The 25151-nt window shown below is 37.1% G+C and overlaps 1 protein-coding gene across 1 annotated transcript in view; it reads right to left on the minus strand.

Moving 5' to 3' along the window:
- Positions 1-25151, minus strand: part of FREM3 (FRAS1 related extracellular matrix 3) — a 70142-nt gene that overhangs the window by 39817 nt on the left and 5174 nt on the right. Inside the window, exon 2 of the mRNA XM_005440921.4 lies at positions 23707-23796. Coding sequence (XP_005440978.2) covers positions 23707-23796 — 90 coding nt within the window. The remainder of the gene's footprint in view (positions 1-23706; positions 23797-25151) is intronic.

Consider the following 25151-nt stretch of genomic DNA (forward strand, 5'->3'; position numbering starts at 1 on the left):
TATACAAATTCAACAAAATTTATGTTGTACTTTTCTTCTGTTTTGGAAAATTATCTCTTTAGAAGCATTCTGTAAAATTCTTATGTCATCTGGAAAATCCTGTTTCCATACAACAAAGGCAATCAAATAACAACTGATCTTGAAGCCAGCTCATTAATTATTTTTTAGGTAGCAAAATTAGGCCTTAGGCTGCATATGGTATGCTTTATAGTACAAGATTATAACATCTAATTTCATAAAATTTTCATTGCTTACAGATAATTGACAAGGTACAGCTAAAGAAAGAATAGACAAGAAAAAAATTGCTCACATCAAGAACTGGTACCACTCTGTCCTCCACTTGTCTGATGATTTTTCACATAATGAACAGAAACTTGCCAAAAAAAGAGTACTTCAGATATTTAAGAAGCGTCTACTTACTGAAACAGACAATTTCATAAAATAGAAAATTGTATCCTGCTAGCATTTTGGGAGCTTTTTTGGTTAAAAATTATGTTGGTTAACATTTTTCTTTCAAAATAAAAATCACATTTTTCTCTATAATTATGTACTTCTCTTACAGAAGGGGACAACTTGAAATCGACTGACTAATTTAGCACTGGATAAAATAAACACTGACACTTTTGGATTAAAAGATCTAATTCTCTACTAGTGCCCGGTTGACATCTAATCAAAATCACCACATAATCCTCATTTGCTTTAACATTGCAAAGTCTTATACTAACGTTATCTCTGTGGGCATTGCCTCAGGCTCTTAGAAAGCATAGGGCAAAGTCCAGCTTGGAATTCTCCTGCTAATTGGAAGCAACTCTAGATTATACATTGCGAGTCATTTCAGTAATTAGTGAGGTTACACCTGTGCAAAACCAGTCAGTCGGATGAATTTTAAGATGTTTTAAGCAGTTACAACTTGGAACTAATTGTGCCTTTGAACAAAATATGCAAGTCATTCAGCAGCATTGTGAAAAAAAAGCATTGAAGATAACATATTTCCAAAAAAATCACCTTAGTTGCAAGCTGAAACCTAAACCTATTTACCATCTGGAATATCCTCAAAAAACTCTCTTTAGCTGTTCAGCTGCTGCCCATGGCTGCACATAGGCTGGAAAAAGACCTCTGAAAGCATAATACACATGTGTTTCTTGGTGACTTCTCCCTTATAGAAAACAGAAAGGCTTCTTTTTATCCTAGAAACATCCCACCGAATGACATTATTTCTGCTGAAAATAAAAGTTTTCAGCATGATCATTATATTTTTGTTAGACATCTTTCCTGGCCACTGTTTATTTTACAGCCTTCATCTCTTGATAGACTTCAGTCTTTTAGTTGGGTTTTTTTCCCATTTTTTACAAAGACAATCAAACACAGTGTACTCCAAATGAACTAAGGCTTACCAGCTTAGAAACAAAGGAAACAAAAGAAAATTCTGACTTAAGGCTAGATTAAAACCAAATCCATCAAAAGACTCACACAAAAAGAAAAAAAACCTTTAATTCACTAATAAATTAATGATAAACTACCCAACTTCCTACCAGTCAACAACTGCAGTGAAAAGTTCTCAGGTGTGAAACTACTGATGAACTGCTACATATATATACATATGTATATATATATATATATATACACACACACACTGAGCTAAATTCCAGATGTGATGGGACCACTTGCAGACTTGTTTCCAGTCACAAGCACCAACATCTCTGGCAACCATTTGTACTGCAAAACCCTCTTACATACATAGAAAACACATACAGCCTCCTCCTCCACACATACAAAATATACTTTTATGTGTAGGTAAATACACTATTATATATGGCTGTTTAGCAAAGACACATTCATCACTCTTCAGGTATTCTACAGATATTTTCTTTTGGAAATGTCTGCTCCTACTGCCAGAGTGGGAAGGGGTTTAGGAAGGTTAATCTGCCATATAACTATCCCCAGACTATTAAATCACAATGAAATGTTGCTGGAAAACTAAAGTAAAATTTTCCCCCAAAACTGTTACCCTTAGCATGCAGTACATCCCAAAAAACATACTCTTGGGAAACAGTGGGGCCAGGTGGTGGGGGCAGGGAATTGTATGGCATATGTTCACCTATATCATTGGCAATCTTAGCACAGTGTGTATGACAGGATCTGATGACTGGCTGCTGGAGCTGATGATACAAAGCAGCCGCCACGAATTGTTAGAAAATGCCTTTTGCTTTCATCATCACTAGGAAAGATCAAAGAGCAAGACAGCTAAAGATACACTTCACTTCTCAGTGGTATGTATATGACGTTCAACTGAACTCAGTACCTGGCTTTTTGTAAACTCCTGCATTAAACAAAATGATCCCAAAAGTAGACCGCAAACACTCCGTAGGCTTAGAAGTAGGCTCAAAGTAGACTCATATAAATTACCTATTTCTGGGAATATCACAGAACTCAGCATCCTAGAAGATAAATGTCTGGAACACCCTTCAGCTCCATTCGTACTCCTAGACAATTTTTCCCTCTTTTCAATAAGTCATCTCATTTGGTAGGTGCACTTCCAACAGCATCTTCCCAACCGTGGGCTACTGTTCAGTAAAAATGAGGATAGCTGAGGAACTTGTACAGTTTGCACAATACTAAGGCAAGGTTCAACACTTGTTTACCACCTCACATCATCTTCACCCATGCCTTGTTTCAGAACTGGAAAAAAGTTAGAGCAGGAGGTGGTTAAATTTTTAAGATAATACATTTTCTGTAGTTTTTAAGAGATAATGAAGTGTTATCTAAGGGTTCCATTCTTTATGTTGAGAATTTAGTACTTCAAAAACAACAGAGAACTTCGTTCTGTCAAGTGTGTTCCAAATATATGCTTAAACACCTCTGTTTTCTAACTAAACCACCAATTCATTAGATTACTTACATATGCAACAGAAGCTGTAAAATCTTGTAACTTCCCATTTTGCCATTTTTAGAAGCAATTTTTAAGGGGCAATTGCTGGAAAAATTAAGCATATTACATATTTTACATTTGCATTTCTCACAGAAAGAGAGAAACTGAAAATTACAACAGACCATGTTTAAAAACAGGCCAATATGAAATTAGGTATTTGCCAGTTCTACAGTTACGATAAATGGAGGTACTCCAACAAGATACTGTAATTAATAAGGCCTCTACATAAGGTTCACTACACAGCCCATCAGCCTGTTCATGGCCAAAGAGGGAAGCCTTCAAGGGTTGTCTCATACCATCAGCTTCATAAATCTAACAAAGACAGAACTGTTCTTTTCTTGTCAAAGAACATTTCTTTAAAATCTCCCAAATTTCATAAGAGACAGGCCTCCATTTGCAGTGTTTTCCTAAAAATGCTGTCCTAGAGTTTCTGCTTTCTTGGTTTTATTAACCCTAAGCAAGGGTTGATGTCATGCCAAATGTTACCAGATCTTGGGGAAAGAGACTAGATTAATACAAGGAGGTAAAATTGAGCCTTGTGCTTGACACGTGGGTCCTGCATGCTATGAAACATAGATTTTAGTGCTGTAACCCTCACAGACAACATAAATATATATTCAGGAGTTCTAAATCAGTAAAGAATGGTACATTAATAACCCAAATACCAAGACACTCTGTCTTTTTTGCTCTAGTGAAATGTCCATCTGACCACCATCTCAGACTTGGTTTAGCTTGGGTGGTTGGCAGTGTTTCTATCAACTCCATCAAGTGAAATTACGTTTCTTTACAACAGCTGCTCTGTGGATGCAAGCATGTTTGCAGTTGGCTTTGATTTGCTGGATAGCTAAAATTTACTGAAAGGGATCGGGAAGATAGAAAGCAGTTGACGTGAATAAACAGTGAAGGAAATAAAAGGAATGAAAGGTTGGAGAAGCACAGACAGAAGAAAGAACAAAACCCACTAGCTCAGAAAAAGAAAGTAAATATACGTATGTATGAAAGGGAAATTGTTCCAAATGCTGGAAAAATTGAAAAGGGAGATGAGAGGGAGGGGGAAATCTAAATTAATTTGTAACTTTAGCTAAAAATAGTTAAGAGGTGGCAAAATCACAAATGGGTACTTATTCCCCTGCCACCCAAAAATCTTCAAAAAATATTGGGAAAGGGACAGACAGCAGCTCAGGAAATACAGTTTGTTGGGAACTAGGCAGTTTTTCTTTTTGTTTTTCTTTTGAACAAAATGAGTCTTGTACTATGGCTCAAGGAGTTATTTTTTCAGAGAAGTCATGCTCCATGAAACTAAAAAACATCCCACAACAAACAAAACATCTCCCCTGCCCTAGAAACCTCATTTCTCCCTGCATTTATATAGATGCATTTAGAAAGGGCTTTGGTCATTACTACTTTTTTTTTTTTTTTTGGTGTGTTTTTTTAATTTTTGTGTACCACAATATCAGGCTGTATTATAACAAGTGAATATTCTTAGCCTCCTGTTTGTAATGAGCAAACATTCTGGCTCAGAAGGAACAAGTGGCTGTTCTGAGCAGACCAGCTACAACAGCTGCCATTAATCCCTAACCTTCTTTTACCTTGCTTCTTTGCTAGCATACGCAGAACATGTAACAGGCTGCTCAGAATTACAGCAGGCAAGCATACCAGGAGACTTAAGAAGAATTTGTTCTCGCAAAAATATTTTCCAATAAACTATAAATAAATAAATAAACACCCAGTAATAACCTCAGACTGAAAATTCAGAAATGGATTTACTGTTCCTAAAAAAAAAATTTCTTCTTTCAAAAAAAAAAATAATCTAGAAAGTGTTTCTATAAAATGAATACTGTAAGCACAAATTTCAAAATTAGGAGATGTAAAAAAAGAGTGGGTCTTTTTCTTTTGATATAATTAGTAGATTTTCCTCTCCAGTGTCGCAAGAGCTGAGGTAACAGCATAAGCTATCAACCTAGGAAAAAACCACCTTTTTCAGGAAAAAGGCATCCTCCTTGGCCTACTCTAAGCAGCTGTTTTTATCTGAGCTAAAGGATATCTAGAGAAACATCAAATTATTGGTGAAATGGCTTTCTAAAGAAATTGATCACTCTGGTCTCCAACATACTGTAAGTCTGAGTATAATGCAAAATTCCATTTTAAGGACATGCCAGCACTTCAAAACACCTTAGACTTGATTTTTAAGAACAAACAAATTAAAAAAGAGTAAGCGAGTTATAAAATCACTTCTTTAAAAAAAAAAATAATCTAAACGTGAAGAACAAAATACATGTCAAAGGTGGCTGTTGTGTAGTATCGCGTTTTAAGCATATACAAGTCAAAAAATAGAAAAAAATTGTTCATGTTGGAAAAGAGCACTAATTATCGAAAGAGCAAAAATCAGCTGACAAAAAAGTATACCTGACCATTTTGATGCACAAATCTAAAACAGTGACAATGTGCCATAGTCAAGACTGCTACATGGTCTTTAAATCAGTATTTAATAGGTCTTTTACAATTCATGCCTGATTTCAGTTATCATCAAGAAATTTTGAGGCCTTAATGAATATACATAAAGCTGCTTATACTTGATTTTTCCTGCTGTTTGATGTGGTTGGACATGGGGGGGTTAAAGGAACAGACACATCGTCCATTTTTCACTGGAGCTTCTTTCATTATTGCAGCTTGTGGTGGAGGGCTGGTGGGCACAGGCTGAATTACCTTGTCTTCTGCTTTTAAATCTAACCCCATTATGAGGATTTCATCTTTTCATCCTCCTGAGTTCCAAAAGAGAGACCTGGAAGTTGACTAAAAGATTTGTAATTTGAGAATGATGAGCCAGTGCCTGCAGTGAAACATGAAGTGAGCCTGTGCAGTAGGAGAGCAAAAGTCATATCCCATCTTTGCCTTCACATGCCCACCCCCTCCCCACTCCCACTCCAGAATCGGACAGTTGCAGTGTGTTGTTGATATAACAAGAAATACATGAATTTTATGAAAAAAAACCACCAAACTGTTCTGCTGCCATATTCTTGATCAAGAAAGAGTGTTACTTCATTTGTGGTTCCACTGTTTTTACTCATGTTCTTTGCCTTAGTTGCTTTGCTTTGTCTTGTTTTTATCATGATATTTGCACTATTATCTTTATAGTCTTTCCCTTTCTGGAGCCAATTAACTCAAGAAAAGCCCCTCACAATAACATGGTTTGCTGCACTATGTGAAGCTGTACTAGAACTACTTACGCACTGGAAGTCATCATAACACACTGTTCATCCATGCCAGTGTAGCTCACTGGAACACAAAAGCCATGCCCCAATTTGCTTTAAATATTAGCAAGGAAGAACATGGTTTAGCCTGCGTGGCTGGGAAGGCATTTTCCACCAACCAGGCCTTCCCAATTCTTGGAGTTTTTCCAATATATGAACACACTGCAAGAGATCAGGTGGTAAAAGCAGCTCTCAGACAAACTTACTGCTGCTCCAGAGGCTGTAAATATTTTCAAGTATGAGTTCATGAGAAGCCCAAGAATTTTTGTTCTAGCAAAACGAAGCTTGGTATTTGCAACAAACCATTATCTTGCACTTTTAAATAAACCACTTTTGTTGGTAGAGGGGAGTTGTATTTAATAGTACAACTAGGAGAAAAATAAGGAGAAATTAAGTTTTGTATCACAAGCTTGTCTAATTTTTGTCTGCTTTTCTAACAGCCTCAGTTGTAGATATCCGCAGTCTATCCATGACACGTGATATTTAGAAAATTCCCCTTTATAGAAAGAGGTGAAAAATTTAAAAGTGGAGGGTTCAAGAAGAGATGGGGCAGGGACTGAGACAGAGCTACTGTAGAAGCATGTGCTGCTACAAAGGCACAAGGACACTCTTTACCATCATTCAAGGAATTTCCAGTTGCTCCTGAGAGCAACTTTATAGCATTACAGAGATACAATGAAATTTATTAGAGGTCATCCACATACATGGTCTTGCATACTCTGCTTGTTATAAATTAAGCCTAACTCCTACTCCTTATTTAAGAACAAATTAATCCTCTTCATGTAACCAGCCAGCACAAACAACAATAAACTACGCTGATATCAGACCTACTGTCCAACAAAGATATATGTAAAACAGATGGGAAACAGGAGTTTGCTAGCTATTATTTCACAAAAGTCTGTTTGTTTGGAAAGACTCAGAGGAAAAAAAAAAAAAAAAAGAGAAAGGAGAGAAAAATACAGCAGAATAGAGGAACATCAGAACAGTGAAGTCATAAAAAAAAAGTTTAAAATCTGGGACATGCTCCTGAGGGAAGCTAAGAGTATCAATTTTAACAAGCAGAAAAATGAAATTTTGGCTAACCAGTCCTGTTCCAGAAAAAAGGTCTTTATCGAACAAAGGAACTGAAAAACTTCTTTGCCACTTGTTTGCTCTACATGGTTCTTGGATTTTTATCATGCAGAAGACTTAAGGAAGTACACTGTCTGCAGAAAGTGATGAGAGTTCCTTGAAAAATCATTGTAGGTAAACCTAATACTAAAGTCACTGCTTTTCTGGACTGTATTTGACCTGAAAGAAGTCACGGTACCTGTGGGGATTTTTTCTTCCACCACCATCGTTTTTTGTATTGATTACATTTAAAACTATATTCCAAGGAATCTCCTTTATTCCATGTTCAGGTTAATTACAGAAACTACCTGACACTGTAGAAGCAGCAACACCAACCAATTTATTTAATCAGACAGTCTAAATCGTGCAGTATTCAGTTTACAAGCTATCCATACACTAAACACTGTTTTACCAGAGAATTCTACCAGAGCTTCAAAATAACAATCACTTTCAAGAATCCTGAAAGCCATTTGAACTGATAAAACCAGCAAAACTTATGTGGTAAGTTCTTCATTAGAAATTTCTTTATCCAGTCATCATCTTGCACATACTTATGGTCTGTCTGGGCTTTGGTCCTAATCCAACCGAACACATCTGATCTAATTTAGGCTTCCTCAGTATCAGTTGTTTCAAACAGCTATCAATCCATTTGCAAGCTGTCATGTCTGATTACCTATACAAATGATTTGCCAAATCACTAAAATACCATGAGAACCATATAGAATATGACTTTTAACAATGATCCTTTTATTATGAGAAGGTAAGTGCCTTAAGGGCTCTACTTTAGGCTTTTGAAAGGGCAGTATGATAAACATGCTTTATGGATGGTAGTACAGTGCAGCCAAGGGAAACGAACACAGGAAGTAACAAACCATAAATGAAAGAGAAAGGCTAATCCCCAGGCGCCACAGACACCTGTCTAAATTCTGGAGAGGTGCCGAGAGGTACCACAGAAACATTAGATAATGTTTCTTTCATGCTTCAGAGACCTTTTACTCCCTGGTGAAATGCCTGCTCAGCCTTAGAGCCGATTGCCACACAGCTATTTGCAGAGACATAGTCAGACCAGTACATGAGGACAGATGATGACAAAAAGGTTTCCTGAATCCTCCAGCCACTTGATACTGGCTGAGGTTCCACAACTGGGTAATGACCTCAAGCCTCTCCAGGACCCCTCACAGAATCAGGATTTGTCTAACAAGGATCAGCATTACAAGAAGTGATGACTGCCTCTCCCTCTCTTTCTCTTAATTTTCTGCCACTGTAATTCTGTGACAGCCTTGATTTCTTCACACATGAATGCTGCTTGACCATACAACCTGCCCTTTGATATCCTCAAAATAGAGTGCTATCTAGACTGCCCAAAGAAGTGTGCTTGTCATGTTTCAAGAGAATTACATTTTTCAGACAATAAAGAGAAGTACTAGAGCACTGTGAAAGGTGCTCACGTTAGCACACTTGGCCAGGACATTCTCTAGGCAAGCCTGTACAAAGAAAGATAAAGCAGGTACCCAAAACAGAAATGAAAGCTTCTGAATACAACCTTACTCACTTCTACTCACAGAGCTCATGAAGCAGGTCAGCTGTCTTGGTAAGAGCTTCATCATCTCTTACACACCATATCACAATAAAGCAAGCTTGGTAGAAATTTCATGACATGGCAAAAAAGTGATGGCAATGCCATTTAGTCATGGAGCTGGTTGAAATCCTGCTGAAACCACACAAATAAATAATCGCCCCTGAAGAAAAATTGATGACTGAGTTATTGAATGTGGTACACAAACAAAGGTATCTTTACCTATGGATGTACTGATTTGGCAAGTACTTCCTTTATGCTAATCCTTGAATCTGCAGAGAAGATCACAACATAATTAAGTAACTACAGACAGATTAACTGGTGCACACTTGTTTTTTTAAAATATTCTTTAAACTTCTGTCCTAGAAACTACATTGTTCAGCAGAGGAAATCTTTGGATCTGGTCTTAAATTATCCCCTGGTCCTTTTGCTAAGATGAACTGAATCCAAAAGGAATCTCTCTAACTGTCAGCTGAACTTGCAGTCTCCTTCCCAACAGCTCAGTTGCTGTCTATGGCTATGCTAGCATATAACAGCAACTACAAAGTTATCTGATGCCTCACATTAACCAAATGTAATAAAAGGCATAATGACGCGTTCCAGTCAGGATAACTATGATGAATTAACTATGCGTTGTAATCTTACAGAAAATAAAAATGAAAGATTTAGCACCTGGATTAGAAGAAAACTACAATTCTTTCAAGTGGACCATGTGCCTGATTTTGAGGTAGACTATTCTTGTTTGAACTGCCTGATTTACATGAAGATTAATTGGTTCACTATGCTGGGACAAGATCAAAGTGATGTAGATAGATATATACAGCTGAGTGGGTATACACGACAATCTTAAAAAAGGCTGTTCCTTCATGTGTGTGTTCTTCAAACGGTACTCATCACACAGTTACAAATGTAATCTCTGTCTCAGAGAACAACAGCTCTTTGAACCTCTCTGGCTCCTTTAGGAGAAAGCAGGAGGAAAGATCAATGGATGCATTCATTCTATCCGATACTCCTGCACACTCCATCCTGAACAAAATATAATGCTGTTACATGGTCAGTGCCAAAATGCATTATATTTCATAACTGTCAGATTAAGTAGAGAGAAAAGATATATTACCAAGTTTCTCATTCTCTGTGCAAAAAATAATGTGACTGACAATACATATGTTCAGTGCACAAAGGATGCAATTATCTTTACGATTATGCTAATCGTAACTCAGAAGTGCAGAGCTTCCATTATAAACAGAAAGCTTCTACATTTTCTAAAAGGTAACTTTCCACATGTGTTAGCATGAGATATATAATGCAAAAGTTCCTCCCTTGAATCAATGCTCTCTTGCAAAGTACACTTGGCATTTCACATCCCTGAAGAAGCTGAGGCTTCATCCTGAGACCTTGGAGATGCTGTAAATCAAGAATCAGTGCAGGAGATTCACGTTATAGTTTGACTTTTAAAGTGTCCCAGCAAGAAGCAGCTGACTGATCTGTAGTTTGAATCTGCAAGCCAGAGTAATGGACAGGAACATGGCTGGCCTTGGAAAGAGAGTCTCATCACTGATGACAGTTAAGTTATAATGACATGTGAGAAGTCAAATACCTTAATAAGTATTTTCCTGGTCATGGCATTGGAAGTAGAAAATCCTGCACCCTGCCTCCCCAACCCAGCAATGCTCAGTCAGTCAGGGCAAAGCAGTGCAGGCTCTGCCTTAGAAGGAGCACAATGGTTCTTCCCATTGCCTACATGGAAGATGAAGGTAACAAGGTAGAACCTTCACCAAGATGAGTGCTATCAATGCAGTGGCTGTGCTGCTCATGAGTCCTGGAGACTCAGAGACTTGGTTGCTGGGACACAACCCCCTTATAAACTCCTTTGGAAGATACTGCTTTGGAGCAACATCTGGTCTGCATATTCTGCCCATTAAAGTACCGTCACTTATTCTTTTACAGGTGAGTAACAATAATGAGATGCGTTTTCTAGTGTTTCAGAACAGCTGACTTCTAAGAACTGATAACAGGCTGAAACAAATAGAAAATATTAGACTTGGATATCAAAGAGGTTAATGCCGAGAAGCCCCATGCTGATATTGCCAATGAACTTCAAGGAAATTTAGGTGAAACCAGGTAACAAGTTTGCAACTTGTCACTGCTTCAGTTTCCATTTTGCTAACCCAGCTTGAGTTCCAAACATCTGAAACTCAATCCCATGGTATCACAAAAACGTTCTGAGTACGATACAAGATGCATGTTGAACATGACAAATACGTTTATATTCTGTTTGAGACAGGCATATTATATGGAACAGGTTTCTATGTCCTTTTTTCTTCCCCTAACTTCAGGATAGTGACAGGGAAAGGAATAACCACACTTTCCTGAATGTATCACATCTGTAAATGGCACGATCAATATGCAACAGAAAAGCAGATAAATTTTTAAGTTCATTAGCTCTATGTTATTTATAAATACCTTCTGGATTCAGGTTTTATACTTTGAAACTATACTTCAATTCCTAATCAGTCATCTAAGTATTCAGATGATTTACCAGATGTTAAGGGAATTACAGGGGACTCTCTGCCCTATTAGTTACAAGAGGTTAACTAGAAGACATTTCATACCATTCTGAATGCACACTTAATCCTCATGCTTAAAATTCCCATCACTGACAACACTTATGGAACAGAAATATTTTCCTTTTCCTAATATGTTAAAGAAAAATACCTACTTATGCTGTCAAAGACATTAGAAAGACAAATCACAGGTCCAAGTGAACCCTGAACACAGAGACAGTAGTTGAATTTATTTTTGCAGAGCTTACTGATACATAACATAAGGGAGGGGGTTGGGTGGGAAATGAGGCAGAGGAATTGCTAAAAGACATGTAGAAGAAAAAAAGCTGAGATTTGAAAGAACCAGAGGAGGACAGAAGACTACCCAAGGCATGTCAGGTCTTCAGGAAGAACATGATGGTCCATCAAGTCACCAGTTTTAGCAGCACTTGAAAATTACATCCTTTAAATAAGTATGTCCTGTTCCAGAAAACAATCCTCCTTAAGCGATAGCTATAAGAAATACTCCCTCCGTTGGGGAGAACTGGAATCCAGTATTACCAAAGATGTCAGGTAAGCAGACAGAAAGAAACTAACTTTATCTACTGTCCAAGGACTTGACCTACATCAGCTCTCCTCAAAATAAAAACCTTACCATGCCATTCAGTAAGAACTTATCTGCTGCCACACGTTCACAATAAAACATCAGTTGACTGGGGTAACTGTGTTTTACTTTAGTTTCCATTCAATTTCTGTTACCATTTTGATGCAGTGACAAATATGTCAAGTGCCTGATATACAAAAACCTTCCGGATATGTTTTACATCTCACAATAACAGGTTGAGTACATCAGAGACTAAAACACAAGCATGTCTGCTTACCCGTATACATTCAAGCATAACCCAAAGAATTGTACTGTCTCATGTTACAGTTACAATAAAACATCTATGGAACACATTAACTCATTGGCAATGGGAACGGAAGGCATATGCACATTATTTTTGTTTTAATGGTCTAAAGATAGGTTAATTTCAACAGCAAGTCATAAAAGCTCCTAAATGTCTATTAAGGTTATCTTTTAAATCTCTCAGGCTAAAATTGTCAAATGAAGATGTAAATAGATTGAGATATGAAGAAATTCTAATCAGTGTCCATAGACAAATTGCAAGAGACATCCATCCCATAGAGGACTCCTTTCATAAAATTTTCCTTCTTTCTCACTCTTGCACTCTCTCATGTTCTTTTAAATTTTGTCTTACAGCTAAAAGGACGGAGAAAAAATTTTGTAGCAAAAATAAGAGAACTAAGGAAAATGTTTTGATGCAGGCAAGGTTATCCAATTCTGGATTGGATAAATTAGATAGAATGGATAAATTAGAAGAACAGGAAGATTTTCCTTTAAGGCTTTTATCATTCTTGGTGAACCAGTCTATTGCAACCACTGAACTAACCAACCAAGGAAAAGAATAAAACAGACCAGCTGAATTTTCTGTAGGAATTGCCAAACTAGTCAAGCCCATCAAGAAAAATCAAACCACACAACTCAATGATAATAAGTCTTTCACTGCTACTACTATTTAATCACGTTCTTAATATATGTAGTTTGGTGCTCTTTTTTTACATGCCTTATCCAGGAACATGCCACTACGGTAGGTGATGCCTTAGGTTCACCAGCCAAGTGACCTCAGTTGCTTTGCACCATCTGAGCAGCTTTATGTAGATGGAAGCAGCTTACTGAGGATCTGTTGCTCCTCTTTAGAGAAGATAACAATCTGTGAGGCCTAATAAAAGCTCAATGGATTTTTAAATTTTTTTAAGTTTTCCATTGACTTCAGAAAGTTTTTGTCAGGCTCCTAGTGAGAAGGGACATGAAGCCAGAGATAGAAAAAAGTGAATGATTGAAATAAAATTGTAAATCATACAGCAAAACCATCTTTTTTTAAAGTATACCTAAAAATTTATGCACGTACCATTCATTGGGTTCTTTATCACTAGGTTAAATGAAAAGCAGACTTGTGGGTTGTTCAAAGGCAGCAGTCAAATTTATGCAGAGTTGACTGTAAGGGCCATTGGGCTACCATATGCAGTAAATGTTCTTTGCTAAAGGAAAACCTACTTTTTAATTTTTTTTATAGTCTGCTTACAGAAAGTACAAGAGAGATTACTGTGGCTTTTGAAGGGCAAGATTTAGGTTTCAGTGTAATTACTATAAAAACAAGAAGATAGCTTTTTTTTTTTTTTAAAGAATTCATTTTATCCTAAGCTTTACCCCAGTGAAAAGATAGCAGCAACGGATTATTTAATACACGATTCTGAAAAGTTAATATAGACTTCTCTGTACCCTGTTTTGCACGATTAAAATGAAGTACTCAGCCATAAAATTCTGTATGTACAAAGAAATGTACCTTGAACATTGCCAATTACCTGTGCATGTTGTTTAGTTTTTCTATACAGTACTTTTAAGACATTTTTAAATGACTACGGTTTCCTTCCCTATCAACATGTCTCTTTAGAGGTGCATATGCTGGCATTAATGTTAAAATGTGGTATTTAACTTTAAATAAGCATGAAAACGTTTTTTGACAAATGAAATAGTAGTGTTCAGAAACAGTTCTCAGTGTGTGCTTTTAAACACGTATAATAGGCTGGTCAGATGACCAGTGATGGCAAAAACATAGTTGCCCTGCTTGCCCCAACAATTACCTCAAGCACTATGAGAATGGAGCTGTGCAGCAGATCCCAGCTACTTAAATTCAAGATTTAAGACTATTCGCTATGTTCAGTGCAAACGCTCTGGGGGAATTTTAGTTTTATTTGAAATCTGGTATTTAACATTAGGACAACCACTGCACTAACAAGAAAATAGTGCGAAAAAGTTTCTAAGCTGCAAAAATCCCTTTCCCTCCTTTTAAAGTCCTTCAATATGCTCAAATAAATATTAACATAATTAATAGTAATATTTGACAGTTTAGCTCTCATGACTAAAAAACATTTAGTGGACTATCAAAGATCATACTCCAAAATTAATCTGAACTCAGATATAACTCACCTGTGTGGATCTCCAGCTAAAGTACATAGGACTTTCAAGAAAAGCCAGGAAAGAAGAATCAAGTACTTTTTCCTAAAAGTCTGTATTACTGTTTGAATATAGCAAACTTACGGGACTGAAAAGTAATTTCTAAAAAGCCATAATATTGGTCAAAACTCTCTCCCAGCTGAAATCTTCTAAAGTGGGTCTTGTTGTGACATTGACAATGAAGAGGTTCTGTGTGAGAGAATTTTCAGGATTTAGAGTGCCCTGGTTTTGATTTCATTCCCACTAGCACACTATTACAATTACTTTTTTAGCACCCACCTTTAATTTCTTAAAATCCTTGAAATTAATAGTTCAGTCACAGCCAAATCTCATCTAAATCCTAGGCCTCATATGCTATGATTATTAGAAGAAACAATAGTCAGTGGAGTAGTATCAACATGAGATGAGACTTGGGACTTTTTTCTTTTAGTTGAGGAAGTCCTCAAACCCAAACAAAACATACAAATTTCTTATTAGATGCATGGCAACTGAGTGAGTAGCTCTTGAAGCTAGTTTAGCTTCAGAACTGCCAAAGCATCTTTGTTGCTTCATCCAGGCCTTGTGAGACCCCAGACAAAAAACCCCAGAGTTCAAACATAAAGGCAAACCAGAAGGCAGCACCTTCACAATACTTGCTTGGCATACAGGGCTGCTTCCATACAGTCAGCTTACGGTGTAGGTAGTACTACTCAGGGTGTCTGCTCCCACTTCAGATATGAATTCTATTTGCTAACACACATAAAGGATACAGATTTGAACCCAAAGGCTACTGGCTAGACAAGAATTTTACTCCGCAAGGACAGCACTTGAACATAGCAGAAAATAACAAGGCTTTTACAAATATGACCTTCTAGCTCCTAAGAACCAAAGTTCTTAAGTACCAAAAAGGCACAGTCAAGAGATGGCAACTCTGCTAATACCCAGTACGTCTGAGTGAAGACATGAAGGCAGCAACTCGGAAAACAGCAACATGTGAGCTAACGAAAAACAGAGTGCAATCAGTGCAAAATAGAAATTATCAAGTGCCGAGGTTGGGGTTATGCTTGTATCTGTTCAAAGGAGATGATAGTCTTAAGTATTACGTCTTTGGTAGCCATTGCTGCTGCTGTTGTCAGAACAGAAGAGGCCAGCAGGCAGAGATAAGACTCTTTGAGCTATTGCCTGTTAAAGCCTTTGCATCCCATCTTGTCTCATGTTTTGGGCCTTTCCTGACACAGGGTATTGATAAGGAACAGCAATACGAGGAAAACAAAGTTAACACTTTTAAATCAAAGAATCATTCTTTCTATCCCCAAAAACTCAAAACCTAAATGACAACATATTTTTTACAAAGAGATGCTTAAATGATTAATGATGCAGGAAGGACAGAGAAGTTCAGCAGAGATCTCTTTTTTATTGATAGAATCAGACCAATGGCCTTGTACTATATGAGAAGAAGGAACCACTTTCTAAAGCAGCACAAGCCAGTTTCTAAACTGCTACTAGAAAAGATTGAACACCATATTTTTGAAAAACAATTAACCCATGTACTCTTCAAATACAGGTAGTAGGTGCCAATAACAAAACAGCTGGCAGATCTTCCTCCTTTCAGAAAGCACTGTTTCTAAATGGGAGTAACAAAAATTAGGACTCTGTGGGATGCTAATCTGTTGCTTTTGTGATCTAGGAACACATCATCTTCTGCGGTAATACTTGATGATAACATTGTTAAAAAACTTTAAAAAAGAGAAGCAAGAACAGGGAAAAACTTGCTGAATTGAGTAAGCTGCTCAGTAGGCAGTCCTTTAAAACATATCTCGTGTTTCAAAATATCCAGCTGTGAAGTTTTACAGAGATTGTTGTAGATCTTATCAACATATGAAATAGACAGTATGCATGGAATAAGGCACCTTGTCCTGGAAACCTGTGTTTCTGAAAAGAAACTTATGCAAAGCAGAAAAAAATATCAATAATAAATAATCTTCTACTGCAATACTGGAGGTAGAGAATCCTTTGTTTTACAAAGGGAGGAATAGCAATCATGAGCTTTAAGGTTATTTTACTTCCCTACATTACCAAGAATTGGAACTCAGCAGCACAGTTCTGCTTTCTGCAGTTAAAAACGGCCTTTGAGAAAGTGGGGTAGTCACAGCAAAAGGGACACAAAAATAATTAATGCCTTATTGAAAAAGTATTTCATATTAGAAATTAAGTACCTATAGATATCTACATTGTGCAAAATAATGCTGTAGCAAGAAACCTGACAGCTCTAGCTGGCAAATAGGTCAACAATAACAAAGCAGCACCACATGCAGAGATCCAGGTTTGGATTCCAACTGGACTTCAAAAGAAAACCAAAACGTACTTCGACTGCAGAGCAGAAATACTATTTCTAGGAAAAACTCAAGAGTGATAAATAACTTTTCAATCTAGCACTGTCATGAGAAGAATTTGTAGCCCAAAGGTGAAGCTAGACTTTTACAAGCTTTTGTAAACACACAACTTTTCCTCAGTGAGGATGATTAATTACTAGAACATATTAGCATGGAAAGTTATGGCTTTTCCTTTTACTTATTTCTGCTTTTAATCTAAAACTCGAGCCTAGATAGTCTATAAAATATGTTCGTTCAAAGAAGAGGCTTCTGGGCTCAGTAAAATAATCGAGAGAAATTACCTGGGGTACACAGCACAAAAGAACAAATGACCTAGTAGTCTCCCTTCAGCTGAAAACACCTGGCTTGAAGAATTTACATGAGAAATGTCTGGTTTCAAAGTTTTGTTTTGGTTTTTTGTTGTTTTGGGTTTGTTTTGTTTTCTTAAACACCATGGAACACATCATAGCAGGGAACTAACAGAAGGCTGCAAAGTTGGATTGGTGAGAGAAGAAGAAAGCAGTCAAGCAGCTTTAGAAAGTCAAGAATGGAAATGAGACTGAAAGAAATATGGTTTGGGAAGGAGGGGACATAAAACCTTCTTGCAGTGGTAGTTCAAAATGGTAAGGATTCATGATCCTAGTAGCGTCAGGGCACAGAAGGGAAAATGAAACAAAAAATGTTCAAAGAGGGATGACCATTAGCCTCCACAACTTTTTTACTCTCACTCGGGCCCATCAAGCACCTAAAGATGCCAATAATGTTCATATACATAGTGTGAAGGCAAAATAGACAAATTTGTGAATCAAGATGTTCTTCTGCTCTGCAATTTAACTATTGTCATCCAGGACAGGCATGTCGCATTATACAGGCTGCTAAAAGTAAACTTTGCTACCCATAGTGGTAAAGAACAATTCATTCTCTTCCTCTTACCTGTATTAACAAATGTCATACGTATCCATCTCCATCTCCTCTACTCCAGACTGAACAGAATCAAATCCTTTAATCTGTTCTTACTGGTCAAGATTTACAGATCTCTGCTGATTCTCATTTCTTCCCCCAAGACAGATTCTCCAGTTTTTCTACATCTTCACAAATGCAGACAATCTTTATATAAGAAGTGTAGTATGGGACTCACTAGCACCCAGTGAAAAAATAATTTCTTGCATCTTAAAAACAATACTGTTATCCACTTCCTCTGTTCTAGTATGATTGTCCTTTACTACACAGTAAAAAAACCTAGTATCTTGCATCAGCAGAAATGGTATCCAACACCTCCCGTTGGAGGGGAGGATTAAAATAAAATAAAACAAAACCTTGTATTCAGGTGTGCAACTTTAATAATTTGGAAAATCTGGCTTTAGAATTGAAAACACTGTAGAGTGCATACCTTGAAACAGCAATAGATGAAGGGATGAACCACTTCAACGTTTTCATTCCACAATTACTCAGGTTCTCTCCTTTCAGCAGAAACATAATGCCTTTGCAAACAATTGTATCAAAAAAAAGCCTCCCCACCTTCTGGCTTTTCATTCTTGAGGTCAACACAGGCAAAAAGCATCATTCAGTGCTGTCAAGCATGACAGCAAATTAAAGCACCCTGAAAGTACATTAAACATGGAAGGCATTTTCCCACTGAATTCAAAAGATTCCTGCAGTGCAAGTTATTTGACAAGCTTCGTGGCATAAGAATTCATATATCTTTGCTGACAAATGTTTTCAAACTTTATTAAAGTCAAAAGTTTTTGTAAACCCATCAAAAATCTACTTAACTTTGAAGAAGTGTAGCTTTGGGTTTGTTTTAAGGCTGCTTGAAAATGACTTATTGGTTGGAAGTTCTTTGCCTCCTGAATGATGCACCTTGGTGTCTGAAAGTGGTGAAATCATACCACTGCAATGTCTTTTGCCAGGTCTGCAAACTATTTTCAGTTTTGTGGATGTGAAGAGAGATGAACAAAACCTGCCTACTAAAAAGGAGGATTACTTATCAAGAGGATGGTACTCTGACTTATGTATGGTAACACAAAGTTGATTTGTAAAATCATTAGTAAAATTAGAGGAAATATTACCTACATATAAGAGTAGATAAATATAGTCTAGATAATTGTGCTAGATAAATATTGTCACTAACATGCACAAACCTCACCAGTTTTTAAGTTGGACCAGTAACTACATTCTGCCAGTTTAGGTGATCAAATTCAAACCAAGGATTGCTAACAAGCTGCCGGAACTGCCATGTTTCAGTTTGTGTTATACATGGAAACACCACCATTTAATTCTGCAGAGATTAATTTTTCACTTCCACGTTGTGCATTAGCAAAGATACCTACTCTTAAGCAAGTAGGTATCATTACATTTCTAGATTTTAGAAGAAAATACATGACTTGCTAGAATATTGTATTAGAATCTGCAAGAACTGTGTAGCCCACAGAATTACAAAAGACTGCTTTCTTGTACCTTCTCAGGTGCCAGCTTCAATCAAAACCCTGAAAGGCTATTCAGAATTAAAAAGCTATACTCCTTGCCTAGAAAACATTAACAAGCTTAAAGATAAAAGGCTCCTTATACCAGCCTCAGGGAAGCCTGGATCAGCCCCTGGATCGACTCCCTGGCTGAACAGTCTAAGTCTTCGGAAAGCAAAAGCCAAGAAAAGGGGTGGAAACATCGCATACTACCAGTAAACTGTTAGATTTTCCTTAGGGTTTTCACCCAACCACACCTCCCTCATGCAATTTATTTGCAGTAGCACCAACCAAATATGGGTGAGAAAGCCTCTGAGTGAAGTCCCAGGCCAACTAGAATTAATAGCAAAACACCCGCTAACTTTATAGGGTCAAATATTCACCCTGCAGACCTGGGAGCACGTTGAACAAAATGCACAGAACAAATTCACACTTCAGATAATATTCTAACCTTTCATTTCTACAGAGCTATTTTTTAGTGGCTTTTCTTTAACATTTTGTGGATTGCAAACACTCTTTAGTGCATTTTGGTAGGATTCCTTTATCCATAGGGAATTCTAAATTTTAAAATTACATTCCACTCAAGGTTTGAAAGAAGCCTGAAGTAGTCCCACAAAGTTCACACGAGCAAAACATTGTAGCTTGCAGTATCAGCAAGTTCTCATTACTCTTTTGGCAGTAGCAATTGAAAACAAGGTCCAAAGGGCAGCCAATGACAGGAGTGTCAAAAGGTTAAGTGTACTAAAAAACTACAAAATAAAAACTTGCACTCTACAGGTAAATAAAGAGTTACTTACTCACACAAAATATCACTGAACATAAACCAGAGGGAGAGGCATTGGACTAACCAAGTCTAACTAAGCTGATCTTTACATAAAAATCACCAAGGAAAAATAACAAATGCTTCCACAATCAAATATGGTGAAGTCAAAAGTAACTACTCTAGGTTTACCACATGTCATTGCTCCATTACATATTTTTGAACAAACTTAACATTACACTACCTGTATGCTCACTCCAGGAATAAATCATTAAAACCAGCCAAACCCTACCTACTTCGTATTCAACTTGTACCAACATTTGTCCTGTGAAATGAACTGCAGGCTCAACACCGAATACTCACAAACCAGAGCTGCCAGAGAGCACCATAAATTAGTAGGTTAAAATTCTAGTACTTCTGCCCAAACGTCCAGTTTAATGGCAGGAATGGGAACAGTTTCCTCAAGTTAAAGGGATCGACTTTTCTGAAAGCTGCCAGCCATTCTTTCTTACACATTTCACTGATAAAGGCTTCCCAGCAGCTCTCTTAAATAACAAAACAGGTACTTATCCATATAAAAGAACTAAAGGTATCTTTCCTACCCTCAGGTTAGACAAAATACTGTTATTCAAAAGATATACTCTCCCGTTAAAGGTTGAAACTTCTGTCTGGAGAAACCCGATTGTGTTTGTGCAAGGGAAGTGAAGAGACAAAAAAATACATGCATTTTGTCCTCACATTCGATACCCACACACGTTTCATCGCTCAGTTTCCTTTGTACTGATGCAAATTAAATGCTTTCAAGAGGACTTTAGAAGCTAGAACATAAACCCGTGGAAAATAGGCATTTTCCTAAGTGTTGCTGAAACAGTTGCAAACTGTACTAAAGCAGCGTACATTCTCTTCCCCTGCTAGGCCTTTGGGTATTTTTTTCCCAGTTGTACAAGAGCTATTACAGTTGTGCCTTCCTTCAGGCACTCCCTTGGGACGTAAATGCCCCTGAGAGAATATATTTAATGTATTTCTAAGCACCAAAGCCATCGAAAGACTAATCCAGATAGAATTTCTTTTAGAAGTATTTCTTTGTGCTATCGTAGTAATGACAGCATTGACTTTTCAACCTTCTTTCCCACACCAAACAAGTTCTAAGTGAATTTCCAGGTGCTACTTGCCTAGCAAACCTTCCTGTAGCCATGTACTCTTCCTGTAGTTGTGCCAGTCACATAAGTATACAACAACCCCGCAGCCAGTACATACTTTCATTATAGGGATAGCTGCACACGTTTATTGCCACAGCTTTTCTTACTCTGTTGATATCTGCAATATGTATGATATATGCAATAATGATGAAGTAATCTAGCTGAAAGAATCACTCCATTTAGCAGAGTCTAAAAGCACTGTTAATGAAAACATCTAGTAACTGACTCTTTTTAAATCCCTGGGCATATAAGGAATAAGAATTACCATCTGCTTAGTCACACAATTCCTTTTTACCCATTATTTCTCATCATTATTAGATTAGCCCACTTAGTCATGCCACAAAGATTTGTATATTGATCAAGTGACAGCAAAATAACACATAAGAAACACTGGCAGCAGTTCATGACACCTCCTCCTCTGTGCTAAGCGAAACATAAGCAAAAATAGACAAAGCAAGCACCTCCAACCTTTCTTAAATTAATAGCCCCATTTGACTTCAACTGCATCAGTTGCACATTACTTCAAAAAGAGCTGGAAAACAATTGGCTTGTGAAATCTAGCTGCTCTTTTCCATCCTCCTGAGCTGGCCAATGTTCAACCTTTTTCTTTCAGCATAACCAGAGGAAGCACAAACCTAAAGCCATTTTCAGACTGTCATAGCTTTGTCTCCCAGTTACTCTACAGGCTCCTAAAAGAGAAGATCTTTCCAGCTGTAAAGCTGCCAAGAATACAAAGTGCCAGCCATGGGGAACGGGTTGGTGCATTTTTGCTTATGAAACAGGTCTTCCAGTTACCTGAAGCCCTGTGTCACAACAGCTGAATGAAATGATTTACGTACCTAAACCTTAACTAGAAAGGAAATAATTTCCTTCAAGCTATGAATACTATGCACATTCTCAGCTGCCTACTATTCCACCTTAACTTGTAAACGTAAGAAACTTGCCCCTGACAGGATCCCAATGAACCAGAAGTGTGGTTGATCTAGTATTAAAAATGTTTTTCATGTCCCTTAAGCTACATAATCTTTCATATATGAGCAAAGTGACAATACCAAATCACCAGTTCCAAACATTCAATTACTTTGTGGACAACTGAAAATAAACAAGTAACATTTCTATTTCTTCGTTTTGCTAACCGACACCCTCAGTGCACTGCCTCAAAACAGTAAGTGTTGCCCTACAGATGTGATAAAGAAAACACTGGAAGTCATATCCAAGGTGCTCACATTCATCTTAAAGTCATAAAACGAATAAGTTCATCTCAGCTCATCAAAATGTCTCAATGAACCACAGTATGAGACAGTTCTTAATCCAAAACAGAACGCTTATTTCTCAGACACATACTAATTTGTGGGTAGATTGGTTTATAGCAAATGGTGGGCATAAAACTACAATGATTTATACCACTACAAGAACAAACCCAGACTGATTATAGATAGAAAGTAATAACTGCTTTTCAAGAGACCAAGATATATGTTTTCTGGTTTGCAATAATTAGAACAGGAAGCCCTAGCGAACCCAAAGCAGCTACTGTTTTACAGTGACTTCCTCATAACTATTAATGTGGATTTCTTTTTATTGAGTCTGCCAATTCTGGACAAAATATTATAATAGTGTTTCAGACTTATTTTGAGGCCCATTAGGAAATACTCACAAATTTTCTATCAAATGCTGTATTATAATGCTATTCTGACACGTTCTATGCACTCAGGAGTACACCAGCCTAGTCAGGAAGTTTACAGATATTATTGTGAAGGCAGATCCTTACACAGAAGTAATTTAACTAAATTGCATACTTATTTTACGAGTCTTCCTCTCTGTCTTTAATTAAAGAGGAACTTGTGTAAAATTTTGATGAATTCTCAGTGAACTGAATTAATGTGGACGATTAGGGAAAAATATTGCAACCTACAGGAAAAAGACAATACACAAACAGAACAAAACAGATTTTAAAACAAGTGTCATCAAAGGAATATGCAAAAAAATGCAACATACACACATCAGTTGATATAAATAATCACCGGTCCACTGAAGCCTTTGAAACAATCTATGCAAAACAAGGATGTGTGTCTGTATAAGTAAGAGCAAAATGGACTGAACCAGCCTATCTTATCATTTCACAGGCTCAACTGAACTTCCCATATTTACCAAAGGTTAGCATTAATTTTCTCTTTCGAATCGGTAGTTGGCCATGATTCCAAACCCATCCATGTTCCAGTATTGAGACAACAGTATATCTCACTAAGAGTTCACATCTTACCACGCAGTTTGCATTAATTGTGACTTACACGTTAAAATGAATAAAATAACCTGATTTGTGTTCCTGTGTGTTCATGGCACTTTAGCATATTACTTATAAAGAAATAATAGATGACATGTTTATTTATTGTGAACAATCTTCCAGATGGTGTAATTCTATGATATGTATAATTAAGCATCTTAATCTTACCATTGTCTTCAATAGAGAAATAGAAGATGTCACTGGTAGCATTATCACCTTCCTTCAGGATGTAGCTGATCTTCATTTCATCAATATCAGCTAAGGAAAGAGTATACTAAATAAATCATCATAGGATTTTACTACAGAATATAGGACATTTCATTATACCTTTACTATTTGATTACGTACTAGTAAGTTGGCTAATTTGTGGATAAAGTATTTCAGCTACCAAACTTGTATAATGTGGCATGGCTTCTTATGCTGGTCTATACTCAGCAACACAACATAAATTTAGTTATTAGCTCAAAGAACAATGGCAAAAAGACAGCGAGATGCAGTTTTACCATAAATATTTATTTTTAAATACTAAATCAAATCCTTGTTTCGGCACATAAGGATGAATTACTTTGCTATAACTAAATTGAATCTATTGGGAGTAAAGGTCTGCCAATTTTTTGAAGATCAATTTACTTCAATCAATTTTTTAAGCTTTTCTATGACACACAAAACTGTTGCATATACATTAAGAATGAATATGAGAATGTATTAAACAAATCACAAATAGGCCTAAAAGCCAATAAAATTTGGGTTTGATATTCCTAGTGAATAGGGGTAAACCATCAGGCAAAAGAAAAGTAAATAGGCACATAAAAATAATGGAGACCTCTAATCCTATTACAGTATCTAACGAGAATTTTGGTAAATGGTTTCCCCCCTCCTGATAGTCAAAGCACACTGGAGGTAGGCAAAGCCTAGGCTGAAAGTTTCTTTGTGAAAGCTTTCAACATTCTATTCCATCCAGGACAGATGAATGACAGTCCTAAATCCAGCAAAGTCCGTAAGATTGGCTGGAGCACAGGGGCATATTTATAGAGACGCTGGGTGCTGTCACTGTCGCACCATTCTCTGAGGTTCTTCCCTCTGCACAGGTTTGGTGGAGCGGAGCTGACCTGAAGGAGGCCTCCCTACCTGCTGAGCTTTCTCTGTGGAACAGAATCACACAAAATGTCACCCAAGCTACTGAGGCTATACTGAGTGTTCCCAGTATAGCCCCAGTAGGTTTGGGGTTTTTTTAATCTAGTGATATGCAGAAACGTTAAGCACCTTTCTAAATGATTTTCTCTGAAGACAACCGTGATTTTTGAGCCTAGGATTAATTTCCAGGCAGGCAAACAGGTATAACAGTCTTCAAAAAGAAACATGTGGGATTTGCAAATCACCATTTCAGGTTTTATCCCATCTCTTTAGGAGCAGTACCATGCTACGTACACAGTAAGATGTACATTTAACATGCAGTAGAAAACACATTAATGCATGCACGTACAACACAGAAATTTTCTATCGTGTCTTCATAAGTAAAACAAATCTTCATTTCTAAAATGCATATAATATAATTCTGATCATTTGCACACACTTCATAGTTTAGAAGCCATTACTTTCTAAATCCTTGAAAC

Source organism: Falco cherrug, chromosome 1, assembly GCF_023634085.1.
Source record: "Falco cherrug isolate bFalChe1 chromosome 1, bFalChe1.pri, whole genome shotgun sequence".
Taxonomy (NCBI): domain Eukaryota; kingdom Metazoa; phylum Chordata; class Aves; order Falconiformes; family Falconidae; genus Falco; species Falco cherrug.